Here is a 20428-nt window from a genome sequence, read left to right as displayed (position 1 = left end):
GGTAGGGGACCAAAAAAAATGAAAAGAGAAATGGAAAGGAAAGGCATGACTGTTAAAACCACTCTTCCCCCACCACTAACCTATCTTCACTTGCCCCACGATGAAGAACCCCGAACAGTGTGCTGTGATGTACAGCGCCAGACAAGGTCATTCTACTGCACAGCATACAAATGATGATCTGTTATAACGCATCCACTCAAACTTGAGTGATAAATGTAGACGCGCACATATGTACACACGTATGTACACATGTGTACACACCTTCAGAGAGAAGGCTGCTTGCAGCCCTCACTACCCATCCCCACCAAGAGCCTTGGAGGCTGCCGGCTACTTCAGCTTTCTCTGGATCACACCCCCCTAGGACAGCACCCCTGAGATTCTGGGACCTACAGAGAGGGACTTATTCCCATGGTAACGCGTCTGGTTTCCATGCTTTCCAGTAGCCCCCGAATAAGAAAGCACACATTGTTTAACATGCTAGCTGCCTTTAAGAAAATTATTCTTAAAACACACACAAGTTCTAAAACGAGGAGATGTATTTACTTAGAACTGCTATCGAAATCCAACATGCGGAATAACAAAAAGGTGGCCTTGGAATACAGCCTGCACAAACACCAACATGAACCAGAAAAGGGCATGCAGACAGCAACTTCACAACCAAGGGGTGGGGGGGAGGGAGGGAGGGAAAGACAAGTCAGTCTTCATCAGGGTGAAAGGCAAACTACCACGACAAACAACAAAGACCACCTTTTTTATGGAGGTGGTAAAAGAATGATTTAAAGTCTTCAATGATCCCAATAGAGATGTACGTGCCAACTTTTCTTAGAATTCCTTCCTCGGTATCGTCAAGCCCCGAGTATGCCAATGAAAACAAGAGCTACATTTGGCCAACTAGCTGGCAGCACTAGTTGCTTCTTGAATGCTTTATTTTAGTTTTTGTTCTTTTACCCAAATTCCACCATTATTCAATCCTGGACACCTGGCTACCTCCTTGTCCTAAAAGCGGATTTTTCCCAGTTGGGTGGGTTTTTTAGTTGTTAAAAGATTCCTAAAGCACGAAGGCATCACCACTCCAGAACAGCAGAATGAGAGCACGCCTTGTCACAGCAGTAAAATCTAACCCCGTAGCAGCAGCCATTGCTCTACTATAACCCCAGGATCCAATGATATTCTCCCCCCATCACCATCCCCTCAAAAACTTAAGAGCAGAACAGTATGTTCAATGTGAAGCAATGTCAACAAGACTGATCACGTCAAATGCTCTCTAAAAAGACACATGGCTTAGCATTTACTCCATTACAGGCAGCCAAGAAATGGCAGGGTCCCTACCTGGTAGGAGACCCATGAATAGATAGGGGTCCAAGCTGTGTAACTAACTGTGGCAACAGATTCCTCAAATTATTTTGCTTCTGCACGTGTGAAAGATTCAAAAAGGGCCTTTCACATACACATTGGCTCAGACTTCAGGCGGTTCTTGTTTCAAGTCACACAGTACTAGAAGAGGGTGACAGAACCTGGGTGGATGGCAGGGCAGACCCCGGTGGTGTTCCGGAAGGCCACGTCAGAACACCCCGCCACGGCCTTGTGGAAAGGGAGCGCCAGAAGGTCCTGTCTGGAAGCACTGGTTCCAACAAGAGGCTCCCAGACAACTCACCTTACAACTAAGCAGGATGGAAAAAAACTGAACGCCCTAAGTCAGCCTGTCGCTCTGCCCCCTGGCAAGCTGTCAGGTTCCCCATGTGTGATGACTCTTACCGGAGGATCACAGCCAGAACTCAGAAAGAATAATAGGGGCTTCCCTGGTGGTGCAGTGGTTGGGAGTCCGCCTGCCGATGCAGGGGACGCGGGTTCGTGCCCCGGTCTGGGAAGATCCCACATGCCACGGAGTGGATGGGCCCGTGAGCCATGGCTGCTGAGCCTGCGCGTCCAGAGCCTGTGCTCCGCAACGGGAGAGGCCACAACAGTGAGAGGCCCGCGTACCGTAAAAAAAATTTTAAAAAGAATAATAGGATCTCCTCTTCCTTATCTCCTCATTCCAAACAAGTACAAACCAGAACACGGTCAATTCATTCACATTTATCTAAGATTCTAGGAGATTAATAAGAACAAGAGAGGCTGTGGAATACAGCCACAGCCACAACCCCCGATATAAAATATAAATAGTAACCAAATGCTAGTTCTGAAATGGTGTTTACTGGATGATTTCATCCGAGTCACACTAACCCTGTTAAAAACAGACATCAGAATAAACTCAGACAGGAGCATGTTTCTCTCCAGGCTTCAAGGACCCACTTGATACCTATCCAGGATGAGGGACACTTCGGACGCACGGGAACTCTGCCTCCACTGCCCACCTGTGGCTGTGCGGCCACCTGCCAGCTTGATCAACAAGGAAGGAAGCAGGGCCTTAGGAGGCTGTTGAGCCAGAGAGAGAGCGGGAAGGGCAGCAGGCCCACAGGTTCAGGCTACTTCCTATATAAACAGGGCGTAAGAACCAAAGTTGCCACATTTCAGCGAGATCATCAAAGGCTTCTTCTGCCCTCATACTTGGGTAGAAAGACAGATATTCACAGAAAAACCTGTAAGTCAGGCTCCACACTCAATCCAAGAACGGGCAGAAACCAGATCGCAGCCCTGGTCTTGTCTATAGGGCGCAGACTAAGGCACCTTGCCAATTATATTATGCAACATATAAAGGAGCATCAAAACAAATCTATAAACTCAGCGGGATGTCCAGAATAACTGCCGTTAGGGGCCCAGCCTGAGAAGCACGAGCCGCCCAAAGCACATCCATTTCGGAAACAAGGCCAGGCCCAGAAACACCATCCAAAACAACAAAACAGGCCACTCACCATTCACAGCTTTCAGGCTCCCAGCAATGCCTTCACCATGCTGCCTCTTCTGGGCATTCTTGAACTCCTTCAGAGACAAATAAAGGACTTTACGTACCACCCTTTCTTCTGACCATGGAATCCCATCACTGTCATCCTGGAGAAACAAGGAAGAATGGGGAGAGGGGATTACTTAACGGAAAGCAAGCAAATGTTAATTAAGAGTCAGAATAAACTTTAAAAAAAAAAAACAACAAATCCCAAACAAGTATTGAGTGACTGAGACCAAGTTCTGGAGCTCAGAACTACATCCTATGGTGGAGGGAGGGCACCGGCCCTCCCTGGAGAGACCACAAGCAAAGAGCCACCCCTCAGGCTGTAAAGGGACTGGAAGAGAGACACAAGCATCGCACTTCCTTTACATGCCCCGCACCCAAATCCCGTCATTCACTGGTAATAGTGAAGTTTTATATTCCTGGCAAAGTTTAGGAAAAAAAGGAGTTACTGCAGCCACAACAGGAGGTGTAATGCATCACTGTACTGGAGTTCTTTAAAGCGAATCATGCCCGAACGTAGGCACCTTACAAACACGAGCTACACCCCTTTGGAAAGTTTACTTACTGTTGGTGTTGCGGTTTGGTGCTACTTTCAAGGAATTTACAGTTCCGTCAGAAGAAATGAAACTGGATCTGTACTGGCCTTTTAAGGTGATGAATTACAAAAACGAGAGAGGGAGAGGGACCACTGCAGAAAAGGGCAATGGATCTTTGTGGACTACAGAACGGGGTGGCAGGGGGATGGGGGGTGATTTTTGAAAAAGAATACATACAATAGGTCTTGAAGATCTCATTTAAAAGTGTGGCTCCCTTATGTCAAAATAAAGGTGAGGCGGGGGGCACACTAAAGAACCAGAGGGCACTCCAGCAATTCCAGCAGCAAACACAGAAAGAAAGACTGCAGACCAGCAGGGATTGAGGCAGGACAACAGCCAAGTCTGGGAAGACGGAGATGGTCGATACCGGTGCCCCAAATGAGTTAACTGTTTTAGGGAACCAGCAAGAGAGTTTTTTATTTTAAGGTTTAAAGAGTTGCTTCACACAGCTTGGGAGACTCACAGGTTCTCTTCTGTGGATATCTGCCTACCGTTTGCTAATCTAACAAGTTCTTACAGTCACACACCTACTTCAAGACTTAAGCATTTTATGAGTTCAATTTAGAGATGGAAGGATTATGGGCTTCTCAGTTATTTGGGGCCTTAAGAGAATAAGGAAAACATTAATACCCCAGTAAAGCAGGATTTGGAATACTCAGGTTCCTTTTGTTCAAACAGGAGGCCAAATACCCTAGAGTCAGGCTGGTGCTATTACACTCAACATCCAACAGAACTGGTTTTTTTTACTCCCTGCCACTTACCCGGCCAACTAAACCCTCCAGAGGCCGAGATAAGGGAAATAGATTATCCAAGGTCTTCTCCAGCTCACAAATTCCTAAATGCTGCATAAACACACACTACATCTTAGAAATCCAACCACACAGACTCTAAAACCCTAAATAACTGATGCGGTGCTCCTGTTAAGCTTCCAGGATTTCTTAGAATGACAGTGGTTCTCCAGCTTCCATAACCAGGGGAAGAGAAGGCCTGGGAGAAAAGAGCTAGGATTTCCACCTAGCCCGGATGTCCTTCACTTCTGCAGACCTGCCAAGCCGAGGCTTCCGTCACCTCCAGAGGAAGAAGGCACATCCTGTGTCCCCAGTCGCTCTCCTAAGACAGACAAGGCATCTACAGACCAGGGTGGTGGTCGAGTCCACACATGAAGGCTGAAGGCAGACTTGGCCTCCACCCTGCGGGAGGAACACACGTTACTTCTTAACCACCACTGGGTCCGAGTCACCAGAGACCTGCCAATTGCATGGCTGAAAACCAGGAAAACGAAGCGCTCTGACCAGACCCCACCTGAGGAGCCCAAGGAACCAACCTGCATAAGAGGCAAATGATTCAGCTACACAACACGTGGAAAGCACAATGAATCACTCTTGGCAACAAGCAACTCCCCTCAGTGTGCGTGAAAATTCCTCTAGCATTTTGGTTTCAACTGAATGATAATCTTAACCTCGGGAAGAGTTCATGCTCATTGGGCTGAATTCCACCTTTCAGGATCCAGGGAAGTCTGTCGGGCAGAATTCTCTTCACCACCCCCAGGTTCCGACCCTCAGCATTCAGGTCTCCACAACAAGCCAGGCTGTGATTATAAATGATTATTTCCTACATACACAGAGTTTATAAATTGCAAAGCCCCAAAATAGCTTTCAATGTAAAATTCCTGTGACGATTTACTGCTTCCTGTTCAGACTGGTGCCTTCATTTTGGCTCCAGGCCTTCATATGGGAGAATTATACCCCGACAACTAATATCTAATTAAAACATAAACCATGTGAGAGGAAAACTCCTGCAAAGGAAGATGCATTTAAGGTTCACTTAGTTGACACCAGCAGCCCCATGACCCCTATAAAGTACTTTAAATACAGGAGAAGCAAATCCAGGACACAGGATGGGGTTTCCAGTTCTAGACTTTAAAAGTCAAACAAAACAAAACAAAACAAAACAAAACAAAACACACACACACACACACACACACACACACACACGAGTTCTTTTATAATCTAGAATGCTGGTCAAGACTTCCCTCAGTGTTGACGCAAGGTGCAAACCTAGCAGGTAAGAAGTGGACTCTGCTCTGTTTCCAAAAGCTCAGCAGGTAAGAATTCAGAGATTAGAAATCCAACTGCCATTCACAGCTGCAGAGTCACGATGAATCGCTACATTCCGCTTACACCCCTCCCTACTGGGAGGCTAGCAAGGTGGGCCTGCATCCAACCACGAGGCAGCACAGAGCTGGGCAACCTAAGCTGCGTGTCCTGGAAAGCCGGAAAGAAGGTATTTCAGAGGCCTAACACTTACCCACCCTTATCGTAGTTCTGAAGGACCAAGTACTGAGCGCTCTAGAAAACAACCCAGACGTAACTAACTCTCTCACCAGAAGTCAAGCAACTCAGGTGAACCCCCCTCTTCCCCGGCCAGCCCCCAGCCCAAGAGCTTCTATGACCTTTAAGTCTGGCCCTCTGTTATATTGCCCCCTTTTCAGTAGCTGTCTTATTTAGAAGTAATGTCTCCATGGAGTCAGGAAATCGTTTCTCCTGCTCGGCACCTGAAACATGCCTGACAGAGAGAGAGCTCAGGATTTCTGAAAACTGTACAAACTCAGCCTCACACCTCCCATGTACCATTACCCACACTTGGCCTGCCAGTGCCTAACTTCCAGAATGGGTTAAGTGAAGTGCCTGAAATCACTCTAATTCCTGACTGAAATCACAGCTCCTCCCCCAAAACACTCCCCACAGTGACTAATCCAACAGGGCCAGGCGACACCTCACATTCTCAGCAGTAAGCGTGTCAATGTCCTAACACAGGGGCCACACCACCCCTTCTGCCACCACCTAGAGCTCCCAGGAAAAAACAGTGCCCATCTCCCATCTCCAAGTCCACATGGCCTTACAGGGCCCAAATCCGCGGCCCCTGTTGCAGTCCCTTACCCTCAGATAAACACCAACCAGTTCCATCACAAAATACCCCTTCTGAGTTCTCCCTGTTCTTCTTCCCGAGGAACAAAGTAGCCAAGCATTCAGTCCATTCTACTTTACTGGTCAGCTTAATAAAGGCAGACACAGGAGGAGGCATAGCCACTGATTTGGAGTCTAGCAGCCTCACTCTGATGCAAATTCAGCTGCCCAGAGTGTGTGTCTATTCTTGTGAACTGCATTATAGATTTAAAAACAGCTCTTGTCATTTGGAGTTTCCATAAGGCCTCTAGGTTAACAGACCATCTAAAACTTGAGAAGAACAATCAGGCTCCCGATGACACACCACCTTTCCTCATTCCCCCAAAATCTCTTACTTGTTTCTCCCCAAGACCAAAAGATGCTTTGCAAACACTGAAATAAATAAAAATAATTGGGTCTGCTGGCTGTAGCGGGGGGGGAAAAAAATATCTTCACATAGATCTGGATTCACTTGGCTATTGACTGCGAAAAATCACTTTCTTTGGCAAATGGAAGACTGAGTAATAAGACCTTTAAAAGTAAAAGTGACAGGGTTTTCTTTGCATTTGTAAAATGTCTACCATTCTTTGAAATAACTTTGAAAATGGCAACAGGTCAGGAATTAAACTAGAATGTTTATGGTCATTACATAATCTTTTTATTAAAAGGAAAAATAACAGCATAACTTCATGCTGCCCCAAGTTTTATAACAGACATGTAAGAGAAAGGGGCACAGAAAGTAAGCACATGAAGACACTACACACCTTGCAGTAAACAGCACCATCTAACAATTCTACAAAGCCCACAGTCCAGGTTAGAGATACAACAAGCCTTGTACATCCTTCCATACCGTTGCAACTCCAAGTGTGCTCCAAAGACCACCAGTGCCTTAACCGCTTGGCATCTTGTTAGAAATGCAGGCTCATTTTGAGATCCTCTGGTGGTTCCCATGCACATTAAAGTTTCAGAGGCTCTGCTGTACACACTAGTTCCCCATCCTGCCCATTTCACGTCACTTTCTAACCTCCATCACGATACAGGCAAAGGTAAAGAAAGATGAGGTGAAACCCCAAGACGAATACTTCTAACATCCATCTAGTTGTTGCCATTTTTACTGTCAGAATACAGAAGTCTATATTAACATATTCTGAGAACTCTTCCCTTTGACGTCTGTTCACTAAACTAAAACAAGCGACCAAAGAGCAAAAGCGAAATCAACAAAAAAGGTAAGACAGGTAGTGGATAGTTCCTTGAATCATTCTTATGTGACCTGATGTCTCAAACCCTCATTCTCTGATTACCCAATTTGGAATGACTTCCCTTTAAAAAGGTGACATCCAGAATTAAACACACCTTCCAACATGTGAATAATACTCTAGAACAACAGGACCAACACAGGCAATAAGATCATTTCTATTTCCGTGCGCAATCCAAAAGCTGGGATACATTTTAGTAGCCACATTACACAGCAGGACCTCATTAAGCTTGCAGTTAACTATACCCTCCAAGGTGATTTCATTGGCGGGCGGGGGGGATCCTTTTTTGTCCCCCCCACTACAATGCAACAAAACCCCAAGGAAGGCTCCAATCCAGCAAAAATCACAGCTCCCAGTTGTAGAATTATTTTTCTGTGATGCTCTCCTGACCTCTAAGGTAAAAAACAAAAACAAAAACCAACACAACAGGCCACAGAGGGTCATGTGTGAATGAGACCATAAACCAAGTTGTCCTCCTTACCCAGGTTTACTGGACAGGACAGAAAAGAAGATACGGGATTTGCTGGGTGCAGGTTGCTGTGTCTTCCCCACACACACCGTCATGGAGAAGGGCTGGGTTTGTGGACATGGGCGTGGCATGCATGACTGTTTTCAATGTGCTCGAGTGCCCAGCCCAACCTCCACTGACACCATAAATTCAAATCAACGTTAGTTTAAATAAAGCCCAAAAAGGATCTTAATATAAATAAATTTGCTGACCATTCAAACTGCCCCTCCATGGCCCACACTTCAAAACACTGGGTTATTGATTTAACATGCTCTAACTACACCAAGAGCTCTTCTAATTGACTGTGTCAAAACTGATCAGGTCAGTGATACAGTAAAGCCATGCCCTCCATTCAGCCACAGGCCTGCGCCAAGCCTTCACGGGCTTCTGCTCTCCAGTGATGGCCAGCTTTTCACCAAGCTGGGCTTCCAATCCTCTTCTGAGCGCTCGGATGCTTTAGTGCAAGGGAACAGGGACGTCCAGGTCAGTCAAGCTTACAAAACAGGTGCCAGGCTGAGGACAATACCCCTCTGCAGTCATAAGGGAAGTATATAAAAAGCGATAATGATTGCAGTCATCCCTTGTTATCCACAGGGGATTGGCTCCAGGACCCCGCACAGATACCAAAGTCCCAGGAGGCTCAAGTCTGTTATATAAAATGTTATTGTCTGCATATAACCTACCTACATCCACATCCTTCCTACTGTACACTTTAAATCAGCTCTAGATTACTTGTAATACCTAATACAATGTAAATGCTATTTACATTTTTACTGGCGGGGCAAGTATTTACATATTTGCTGGTGGAGCAAAGTCAAGTTTTGCTTTTTGTATCTTTCTGGAAGATTTTTCCTGAATGTTTCCAATCTGCCATTGGTTGAATCCAGGAATGCGGAACCCACGGATGTGGAGCGCCAACTGTATGACAGTGGCAAACATCTCCTGGGTGCTCGCTGTGTACCAGACGCTGGGCTCAACACTCGCTTGCACAGTTAATGCTCATTATTCTCTGCTCGGCCTCCCCTTCGGACAAGGGCCACACCATGCTTTCTCCCTTTAGTTTAAAAGGGATGGGAAAGGACGGAATCACGAAACTCGTGGTTATCATTCAGAGATGAGTTTCAGGGTCTTGCCCAAAGGCGCCGTGGCTGGAGAGAAGCAGGAGCGCCTCAGGAACCCGCTATGAGTCCGCCGGTCCACTACGGGGCAGGTGCCAGATCAGGAAGCAAAATTCTAAACTCAGAAATTTGTTATTAAAGAGAAAACATCAAAAGGGCAACTCACATTGGCTCCTAAATGAAAGCACCATTAAAATTACTAATTTCGAGGGGTGAATATAAATGTTATATGACAAACAAACAACTCATGCATCAGCTAGAGCTGGAAACTACCAAGAGGAGAAGGCAGAGGAGAGGAAAGGAAGGAGGGAGGGAGTTCCTCTCACTGGCCGTTACAACCAGCTTCTATAACTGAAAGAATATCAATTCTATGGGCATCTCTCAAAGCATCCTTATGCAATTTCTCTATGTCTCCATTTTTTTTATGGTTTCAAATTCAGGCCATCTTGACTCAAGAGAGGGAAAACAATGATGAAAAAGCACAGGTTCTAGGGAAGCCCATTTCTGATCAAATTTAAAAAAATATTTTCTAACAATTACAACTATTTTAAAAATGAAATGGGTCCCCCCTGCCCACGGAAGGTAGTGAATTTCCCACTACTTGTGAGCAAACTGCATAAGAGTCTCATCCATCACAGGTAGAGTGACCAGTAACTTATCATCGCAGCCAAGGGCACTGCTAATAATGATGCTGGGACAACTGATAGAAAACTGGGACGTAGGTCAACCAGGGACTAGGCCCCTTCCAGCAGATTTGAATCCATTATTTTAAAAAAAGGTCTTCACTACCACACAGATCATTTTTAACAACATCACCACATAAAATAAAGCCAACATCCACGACATAGTGGGATAAAAGTGTGACACACACCTGCGTTTTTAAGTTGAAATCCAGAACCTCCCACCAATGTTTTAAATTTCAACCTGCGGGGGGTTGGGGGTGGGAGTGGTAACGACACACGGGACAGACGCAGAAGCCACTACGTTCCACGGAAAACACTCCTGCTTCCACAGAGAGGGAGCACAGCACGTCAAATGCTCTTCACAGCCTCCGGTAAGTAAACCAAGCAGATGGGGCTGTGCAGGTTGGGAGAGAAGAGAACATTCAGGTTCACAGGCAGGAAGACCTTCTCCTAACATGAAACCCCCTTATTAAAACTTATACAGGGCTTCCCCGGTGGCGCAGTGGTTGGGAATCCGCCTGCCAATTCGACAGGACACAGGTACGAGCCCTGGTCCGGGAAGATCCCACGTGCCGCGGAGCAACTAGGCCCACACACCACAACTACTGTGCCTGAGCTCTGGAGCCCACAAGCCACAGCTGCTGAGCCCACGTGCTACAACTGCTGAAGCCCGCACGCCTAGAGCCCGTGCTCCACAACGGGAGAGGCCCGCGCACTGCAACGAGGGGTGGCCCCCGCTCGCCGCAACTAGAGAAAGCCTGCGCGCAGCAACGAAGACCCAATGCAGCCATAAATAAATAAAATTTATTTTTAAAAAACTTATACAAGTGCTAAGACAAACAATTATGTGTTTAGATTACAGGAGCTACTGGATGAGTTACTAATACCACAATATGCATATATCTCACTTCTGTCAAGGCTCTGGAAATGGAGGGATTTGTGACTTTCCACTTCCTTTTCTTAAAAAAATGAAGTGTGATGTCCAATTCCAGTGCTAAATTCCACCCTGGGTTGGATTAACAGAAAATGCCAAATGGCAAGGCGGGGTATGGGGCGGGGAATTGATGGCTGCAAAGAGATGACCAGTAAGAAAAGCAAATTTAAAAGACTTGCTCCAGGAGGGAGGTGGGGAGAACGAATTCATAGCCCTTTCCTCCTTCCAGGGAAAAACGTCTGGAAAACTCTACATGAATGCCTTTTATTTTCTAGAGCACAAGTTTTGCATATACCTGCTATTAAATAATCCTACTTAAGGCAATTGGTTGCTGTCTGAAATATCAGCCTCTTCCATCAACAGTTTGAGAGAACAACAAAAGCATCGGAAATAATAATAATAACAGTAATTTGTTGGGGATGTTGATTCTTGGCACAGACTCCATACAAACGAGGATTTACAGAGCTAGAGAGAGAGGGAGAATACTGAAGGATAAAGTGAGAGAGAGGTACAACTTAGGCTAAAACTACTGTTTCTTCCCCTTTTAACAAAATATTTTCTCCATTGGAAATCAACTCAGTTTCTCAAATCGACTTGATGCTAATCCATTTTTTTAATTCCATAAAATGGTTCACCTGTCAATACTCAAACATCAAAGAGAAATCGGGGAATATTCACACCTAGAAATTAGATAAGTGGCCAGGAAGCCACTGACTTACTGAACTTGTGAATGATGTTCCTTTGCCTTGGTTTTACATTAAAAGCACTTCAAGCAGCAAATTTCCTCCGACAGACACGCTTCCCAGGATAAAGCAAACGGTCTGAAAATGCTTATGCAAGGAGAGTTTTACTTCTTCCAAACTCCCATTAAATAATGTGTACTTATCTTTGATTACCGCCTATTTAAAAAAAAAAAAAGCTACAGCTGAAATTGGATTAAGAACTTCTGCTGAAAACGGTTTATTGCATAACACAACTCTGACAGCCTGAATCTCCGGCCACCAACTGAGCCTTTATAAAAATCTGCTGGGCAGCTGCCAAGTCAGCCCTTTTGCCTCTGAGCGTGTCCAACACCGCCGTTGTCAAGGCAGCAGCAGCACGGGCTGCGCCGGCGCACGTTCACCGTTAAACAGTGCAGTCAGGGACCAGCAGTGAGGGCCACGCAACACAGCACTCAACCCCCTGCAATTCTTGGTCTGACAGTTTGTTGTTTCAACATAATCAAAAAGGACTCAAGATCTAGAGCAGCATTATCTCCAAGAATCCAGCAGAAAACAGACTGGCAGTCTACCTTCAGAATGAGGGCGAAATTAAGTCAAATTACAATACTTGACCGATATCTTAGAAAAAGAAATCAGAATGAGGGACAATCCAGTATCAGCAATGCCAACGTGTGACTCCAAAATGGCCTCACTTGGGAATAAATTATTAACAAGTAGGTTCCCAAAAGAATTCTGACTGATTTGGATCTTTTAATCACTACAGCCTTTTCATGTTAATAAGAATACCCCCCCAAATCCCCCAAATGGCATATTCTAAGCTGAACTATCCAATACAGTAGTCTCCAGCCACAGAAAATTAAGTTCCTTAAGTTGTAGTGGACACATTTCAAGAACTCGACAGCCATGTGTGTCCCAAAATGGACAGGTCAGCTAAAGAATGTTTCCATCATCACTGCAGTAGAGCAACGCTTATAATTAATTGGACAGGGTTCCAATAGACTGTAATTCCTTGCTCGTGCATTTCATTACGTCCCTGAGACTCTTCAAAACACGTACCTTTATGTTCTACTCAGGAACAGGAAAATTCTGGAATATGAGACTACCTTGCACAAGAAAGCCAGAGTCTAAAGTAGGTAAGAACAGATATCCACCCATACAACCCTCAGGAAAGTGGTTCCAATTTGCTCTGCTACATGTGGCCTTTCAGATTTGCTGGGAATATACATGAAATTCAGGGGATGAAGTCTAAAATTCTTGTCTACAAGGAAGCCCTGAAGATGCACACTGCTTTAACATGCCTTCAAATCATTTTCTAAGGAATTCCCCTACAAAATTCATCCTCTGGATTAAGAACAGACAAAAACCAGCACCCCACCGGCCAGTCTCTCAGCACCAATAGGGTGACGCCTCCTGCCAGGGCCAAAGTTATCGGCCTATGAGCTGTGGTGAAGGCTTAGGGCAATTTTTACACTCCTGTTTCTTCCTCCAGGCCCTGGGACACTGCTGGGTCACTTTAGGGGCTCTGTCAATACCTGACTGACTTGCTGGCTTTTTTGGCTCATCAAGGACCTCCATCCTGGAAATAAGCATATAAGTGTCCATACATTCACAGGGGACTGGTTGGTCATGCTACATTGTAAAACCATTAAGGGCTTGTGGGGGTGGGGCGCATTTTATGAAAAATTTCAATTATAAAGTACACAAATAAACTTTGTCCTTGAATTTAACATAAATTGACAACGCACCACGTTTGTCCTTTCCCACTTTTTCTCATATCCTCCAGCGGTCCCCAGAGTTAAGGACCACCCTGGGATTGGTTTGCACCCTGTCATTACAGGCATGGGTCTCCAGAAATAATTTTAATGCCTGTCACCCCTCCAAACAGTGCTTCCCACTAATAGAGAATGCAGGTCACTGTGTAGCAGGCCACATACCACTTGTTTCTCATGCATTCTGTCCTCTACATTTTACAACTAGCCAGTGAAGCAGCATCACACAAACATCTCCAAATCATGCACATGAGGTTATGAGGCTGACACAGACAGCATCCTGACTAGCCTGTGTGACTCCAGAGGACCCGCCACGTGGTATTTTTCATCTTTGTGCTCCCAACTAGATGAGTCTAGTATACAGCAGGCATTCAAAAATACTTCACTAGAATAAACACATATTAACAGGGGTAAGAGAGACCTGGATTCCAGTTCTGGAATTCTCTATTTACTGATGTACAAACAAATGACCAAGGGAGTGGCTCTCAACTTGAGTGCTTGTGAGCAACAACTCCGGCGCTTAATAAAGCACACACTGTGGCTGCCACCCAGAGCTCCCCCAGGAGATGTTGATGCTGCTGGTCAGGGAACACACTTTGAGAACCGCAAGTGTACACAGCCTTGCAAGGGACCTGACTCCCACCTCGCCTTTGCATGAAAACTGTTCTCACTGCCATGAAACACATTATAATTGCTAAATCCAATGCAATTTATTGGTAACCTGACTCTCCCCTGGTTTTCCTATTTCCTCTCCCCCACTACCTTCAACTCTGATTCCTCTGCCCTTCCCAATCTCTGATTATGATCTAAATAATAATTGCAATGCATTACTTTCTGGAACCATCAATCCAAGGGGCTCTTTCCCCTACTCAAAAGCTCTGTATAGCTCCCCAATGGCTACTACAGGGGGAATTTCCAAATTTCTTAGCATGGCCTACAAAACTATCATTAACCCAACTTACCGTAGAGGTTTTAAGTCCTTCCCCCTCTAGAGCTTCCAACACCACTACCCCCCAACAGACAAGGGGTGAGCATCTCAAGTAGAAACAATAGCTCTCATCCTTGCATCCCCATCTCAAGACAGATTATCAGGAAACAGGAGTACTGGTGTATTAACTAAAAATTGATCATGACTTCAACAATAACTCAACAGTAAACAAAGAACAGACTCTCTAGGGACTTCCCTGGTGGTGCAGTGGTTAAGAATCTGCCTGCCAATGCAGGGGACACGGGTTCGAGCCCTGGTCCGGGAAGATCCCACATGCTGCAGAGCAACTAAGACCATGCGCCATAACTACTGAGCCTGCGTGCCACAACTGCTGAAGCCCACCAACCTAAAGCCCATGCTCCACAACAAGAGAAACTACCACAATGAGAAGCCCGCACACCACAACAAAGAGTAGCCCCCGCTCGCTGCAAGTAGAGAAAGCCCACACGCAACAACCAAGACCCAATACAGCCATACATATATACATACATACATACACAGGAAAAAAAGATTTTCTAAATACACAAAGATAAAAGTCCAACCTCAAATCTCTTTCACATCAATACTTTAGTACCAAGAAATATATAAACACTCAATTAGGCTCAATTTACCAAGTATGTCTGTTTCAGTATTTTCCCACAGCTTTCAGTTTTCATAATGCATAGAATGCATGATCTCTGTGACCAGGACACTTAGTACAAGATATCAATTTTATTCAAACTGAGATATTTCCTACCAGTTAAGCCAGTTCCTAGTCCAATGACAAGGTTTAACCATATTACTATTTCACAATGGTTTGCAAAGATCACAATTATTTCTGCCACCTAAACAAAACTGGAAACCTTTGCTGGCTCCTGTGTCCAAGCCAGTTCTAGCATTGCTTCTTTCATGCAAAATGAGATTTCCTGCCATTTCTTCAGCTCCATAAAACAGCCTCATAGACCAGTGAATGATTCAATGAAAAGATTTACCTTACCTATAGATGGACAAAGCTCCTCCAAAGTCATGAGGGCGGACCCCCCCAAAAGGGGACATGGCATATGTGCAGTCTCATTTTCAAGCAAAGCTGTTAGGGAAAGCAAATATGGCCTTCTAGAAGCAACGTCATGGTCCTTCCTATGCTGACATTTCACAGTGGTAAGAGAAACAAAACTCATGTTGTGAGCACAGTGGATGTTAAGCAGAAGTTTCCTATTTACACTTCAGGTAACGTGTGTGAAAGAATAAAGCAGAAGTGGGGAGATGACAATTTTACTCTAAATGGGAAACCATGGGAGAGTTCTGAGCAAAGAAGTAACAGAATTTGTTTTACATTTGTAAAACCTTGCACAGGCTGCTGGGTTAAGAATAAACCAGCTTAGGGGGTGATGAAGGAAGGTTGTGACAACTGCCTACACAAGAAGTGAGAACCCAGGAGGCAGCGAGAGGCTGTGAGGACTGGTTACATTCTGGAAACACTTAGAAGGCAAGAAAAACTGGGTGCTGATGATCTATGTGACCAGGACCCTTAGTACAAGTACCCGTGAGAAAAGAAGAGTGAAAGATCAACCCCAAAATTATTCATCTCAGGACATTTCCTTTCCTTTCTGGAGGAAAAAAGGGCACTTCTGAAAAGAGTGCTCTGAAGCAGACAGAAGGGAGAGAGGAACCAAGAGTTTAGTTTTTAGACATGCTGAGTTGGAGCTGTCCATACAGACCCTAGAGGAGAGGTCAAAGTTCAGGCCACGTGTCAAAGCTGGAGATCTGACTATAGCTGCCGGTTCAACATCCAACCTAGACTCTGACATTAGGTACTTTATCAAAGGTTCACCTCTTCATTGCAAGTTAAGGATGAAGTCAGGTAAAGGCTGGCTGACCCGGACAAGTCATTTTATGGCTAAAAGGGTTTTCAGAGACTTAGGGAAAATGAGGCTTTCAAATAAAGAGTGAATGAAGGCAGAGGAGTGAACATGGAAGGAAGAAAAGGAATGTTTCACATGCTCCAGAGGCATTCTAGGAACATCTACATTGGATGCAGCCCTAAATTAAGTTCAATAATATGGCAGAGGAGACCTCAGAAATCCACTGCTCAGCTCAGGCCGTACTGTAGCCCAACAGCTGCAGCTGGTAAGAAAGTTCTATGTAGCCACGTGAAGTCATAAATCACTCACACACAAATCCAGACACCCCTTCTTATATTTAGCTTCACGTGCAAATGAGGAAAATGAGGACATCCACCCCTAGGCAGACAGAGGCAGGCCTGAGGCCCAAAACCTGCTCACAGGATACCCTGTACGGCAACAGAGACTATGCAGACAAGTTTTCAAACGGACACAAATCAGAAAGACTTGCACAGGGCTGAAAACAAAATACAACCTGTTTTCTCTCAAGAGAATCGCGGAAGGATCCAGAGCAGAGCAGCTCCTTCTGGATGCCCTAAGACTTGGTGGAAGAATACAGGAAATAATTCCCTCTAAGTGGTCAACTCTATTTTCTATCATACCCACCCCTGAGTCACATCCCACTGCCATACCCATGTTGTGCTTTCTCTTCGAATTTCTATTTTCTCTGCTGAAAACACACTGAACAGGGGTTCCCAGAAACCCATTTTCCCATCTCCCTAAGCAGTCCTCCACCTCCACTGCTGGTGACTAGTGTTCCAGTCTGCGCAGTACAGGAGGTTGGCTGCCCTGGAAATCCCCTGGGGAGCTTTATCGAGGACAGACCTCACCACCATCCTCTGACTCAATGGTCCAGGGTAAGGCCTGCACCCAGAGATTTTGGTAAACTCAGAACTCGGTCCCGGCACCACCCATCCATCGCCACTGCCACCTTTGATGGAATCACAGTCGCACTGCATTAAAATCGTACATATCCTGACAATTCCCTAACAGCAAGCCTGGTACACATTAGGAGCTTAGTAAAAAACTGTTGAGGAAATGAAGCTGAAAAGAAAAGAAAGGATGGACGTAACTAAGGAAATCAGGTAACTATTTAAATAGAACACAGAGAATGTTTTAATACACTCTATTTTCTTGACATTAATCCTCTAAAATTGAGAATTCAGTATTCTCTAAACTCTAGAAAAAGTTTTAGCTGATACTAAAGCTTTCCTTTCTCTGAAATACAAAATGAGCCCCTACTACCTTCAAGGACAGAATCACACTGAATAAAGTACTCAAAGCTTCCTTACCTCCAACTGAATGAGGAAAACCAACCCTGCACGTCTGTGAGTCACAGCCAAGTTCTGAATTGCCAGTAATACATACAAAAATACTATCTCAGTAATACTATCAGGAAACTAGGTTACGGTTGTTCACTGATTTAATTCTATCAGGAGGGAGAGATTGGAAAGGCAGATCATCTTTGACCCAATATCCCATCACTGGGAACTAAGAACTAAATTAAGGGGGAAAAAACCTTCAGATGTTCAATTTCTCCTTAACCCAAGACTCAAGCCGTTGCAGAATAACCCCAGCCCCTAAGTCAACTGCAGGACACGAATGAAGCTTTCGTTCCTCTTCTTGTGCCATCAGAACGAGGACTGTCGGGCTCTACTCTGAGATCTACTGCCCACGTTAACATATAATTCTATTTTTGCTTCCAGGTAAGTGGGTCTCTAGAGCACACTAGAGAGACCAAGCTGCCTGCCTGCCGCCTTCTTGCTAATATTCTCCAGTTACACAGCAGCTCTCAAAAAGACCTGTCCACCCCACGCACAAGAGAAACAGATCTCACCCTTCCAACACAACAGTAGTAACGGACTGATTTTATCCTTAAAGTTGATGAGGAAACGTTTAAAAGGAAAAACAGAAGATAGGAAAAAGGAAGGGGTGGAGCAGAGGTTATCCTATACAAAACAATTCTTTTTTATGGCCAGTTGAGGTTTGACAAACTTTTCAGACCATTTAACAAAAGCCCTGACCTCAAAGAAAACACTTTCCAATTTTAACATACGTGCCCACACAAAGAAACCCAGCAAGCACTCCCCAAGGGCCAAAATAAAATGCTCTCTAGTAATTACCATAAATAGAAAAGGAGAGATGGGCTTCCTGAGTGAGAGTACAGAGTACGAGAAAAACCACCAGAAACAAAAACATCATAAACAAAATTACATGGCCAACAATAAACTGGGAGGAAAGTAGACTTGCTTCTCAGTGAGATGCAAAGAAACACATCCGGGAGATGCTCAAACAAGGGAAGTGGACACGTCCACAAGCCAGCAGAGGCTACAAGGGTGTAACCTGCCAGCACAGCCCTTAAGTACAAAGAGAATCTGGTGACAATTCATTTTCTGTATGCAGTACAAACTGAAAAGTTTCCAGAAAATCCAACAAAATATAACTCAAGAAAATATTTGAGAATGGATGTATTTCTCATTACTCTCACTTATTCTTTCCCATACATTTGGCATAAAATTTCCCAATCTATTCCAATGTCTTGGAATTTCTTAAAAATCACTAAACAGAATTACTTAGAGAGATTCTCCCTTTAAAACAGCTTGAGAGCCCAAGTGCCTCTCAAACGTAGAAGGCATTTTGTCCATCAGTCCAACCACACTAGCTCCCACTGTGATGAGGATGTGATCAGTTTGCAATGATGACTGAAGTTCACTGACATGTACTGTTTAAATCATCTCCATAACGAACCTGTGACAAAAGATAGGAAGCACAGAAAACACTAATAATGAATGACGAACGCAAAAATAAGTCCATACACCTGCCTCATAATCCTCACCATTCTGTATACTGTACGCATCTGATCAAGAATTGTTCTATTGTGAAACATGATACCTTCAGTACCGCAAAATCCCATGCTATCTATACTTATGGTTGCCCTCTTTGAGCTTAACCATATTCTAGGCAACCTTCTAAGAGATGCTGGTGAAACAATGCACTGATGGGGAAACAAATGGCTTGCCTGGGGTAGGAAAGGAAGACGAGGCAGACGGAGGGTCTGTCAGTGGCTCCAGCACCACTGTTCTAGGACACTGAGCAAAAAGGCTTTGAGCAACCAGCAGTCTGAAGCCGTCCCTCTCATCTTTACCTGTTCAAAGAAATCTCTGAAACATATTCACTTTAAAATGGTTAAGATGATGAATTTTGTATTATGTGAATTTCACCTCAACAACCAAAACTTATACTATGATGTTAAATTTGCTAATCTCAAAACAAATTCTACTTAAAATTAACTTTGAGATATTGACAATAATGAAATTATTAATATTGTATTCCCATGTGAAAGTTCTAGAAATAATGTTACTGGCAAACTGGGTTTGAGTTTTAAAAGGCTTGTAAAATCATCCACTGATACGTGAAACAAATCCATAACCACTTTTTACCAAGTAAAAAGTTTAACAATTTCCAAATACAAAATATATCATTATATGGCACCCTAAGCAAACCAAAATATCAACTAAGTTGATATTTATCATGTTCATTAGAAACTTCTAACAAGGCATCATCACTGAAATTTTAAAAATCAATAGAATGTACAAGGAGACAATTCCTTCACATTATACACTTTCTGAGACCCATAAACTTCTTATCATAAGGGAAGGATGGGTTGGTGTGGGGTTCGCTCCCTCTATACCCAGAGCCTTGGTCTGACAAACATGAGTGACCAAATATACAGAAAGGGACAGAACCAAGTACTGATATAATAATCTCAACATTCTTCCGTATTTTTTTCCTTTGCATCCTTACTGTGGTCTGCAATGGTTTGAACCCATATCCCGAATAAGTCTTTTGGACATTTTTTCCCCCTGCAATTCTATTCCTCTGGATCTTCCCTTATCACAATATTCATTTCTCAGTCAAATGTCACCTTCTCAAAGAAGGCTCCTCTGACCACCCTACCACACAATCTAAATAACTGATTTAACTTTCTTCAGAGCATTTATCACCCATAAAATTCTTATTTGATGGGAGCACATATTACATGGTTTCCTAACGAAATTACTGGCTGAATTCCACCAATAATGTGGCAAAAACTCAAAGACTGTATATGTAGCCTTCAATACACTCACACTTGATTTCCTAGG

The 20428-nt window shown here is 44.3% G+C and overlaps 1 protein-coding gene across 4 annotated transcripts in view; it reads right to left on the bottom strand.

Annotated features, from left to right (window-relative positions):
- Positions 1-20428, bottom strand: part of JARID2 (jumonji and AT-rich interaction domain containing 2) — a 242643-nt gene that overhangs the window by 124897 nt on the left and 97318 nt on the right. For all 4 annotated transcript variants that reach the window (XR_003005824.1, XM_024764233.1, XM_024764213.1 and 1 more), the window contains exon 2: positions 2853-2988. Coding sequence is in view for 3 of the 4 variants with exons in the window: in XM_024764233.1 (XP_024620001.1) it covers positions 2853-2988 (136 nt within the window). In the remaining variant the exon portion in view is untranslated. The remainder of the gene's footprint in view (positions 1-2852; positions 2989-20428) is intronic.

This window comes from Neophocaena asiaeorientalis, unplaced genomic scaffold, assembly GCF_003031525.2.
Source record: "Neophocaena asiaeorientalis asiaeorientalis breed wild unplaced genomic scaffold, Neophocaena_asiaeorientalis_V1.1 scaffold427, whole genome shotgun sequence".
NCBI lineage: Eukaryota > Metazoa > Chordata > Mammalia > Artiodactyla > Phocoenidae > Neophocaena > Neophocaena asiaeorientalis.
Note: the sequence above shows the minus strand (reverse complement) of the source record. Positions and strands in the feature narration are given on the sequence as shown.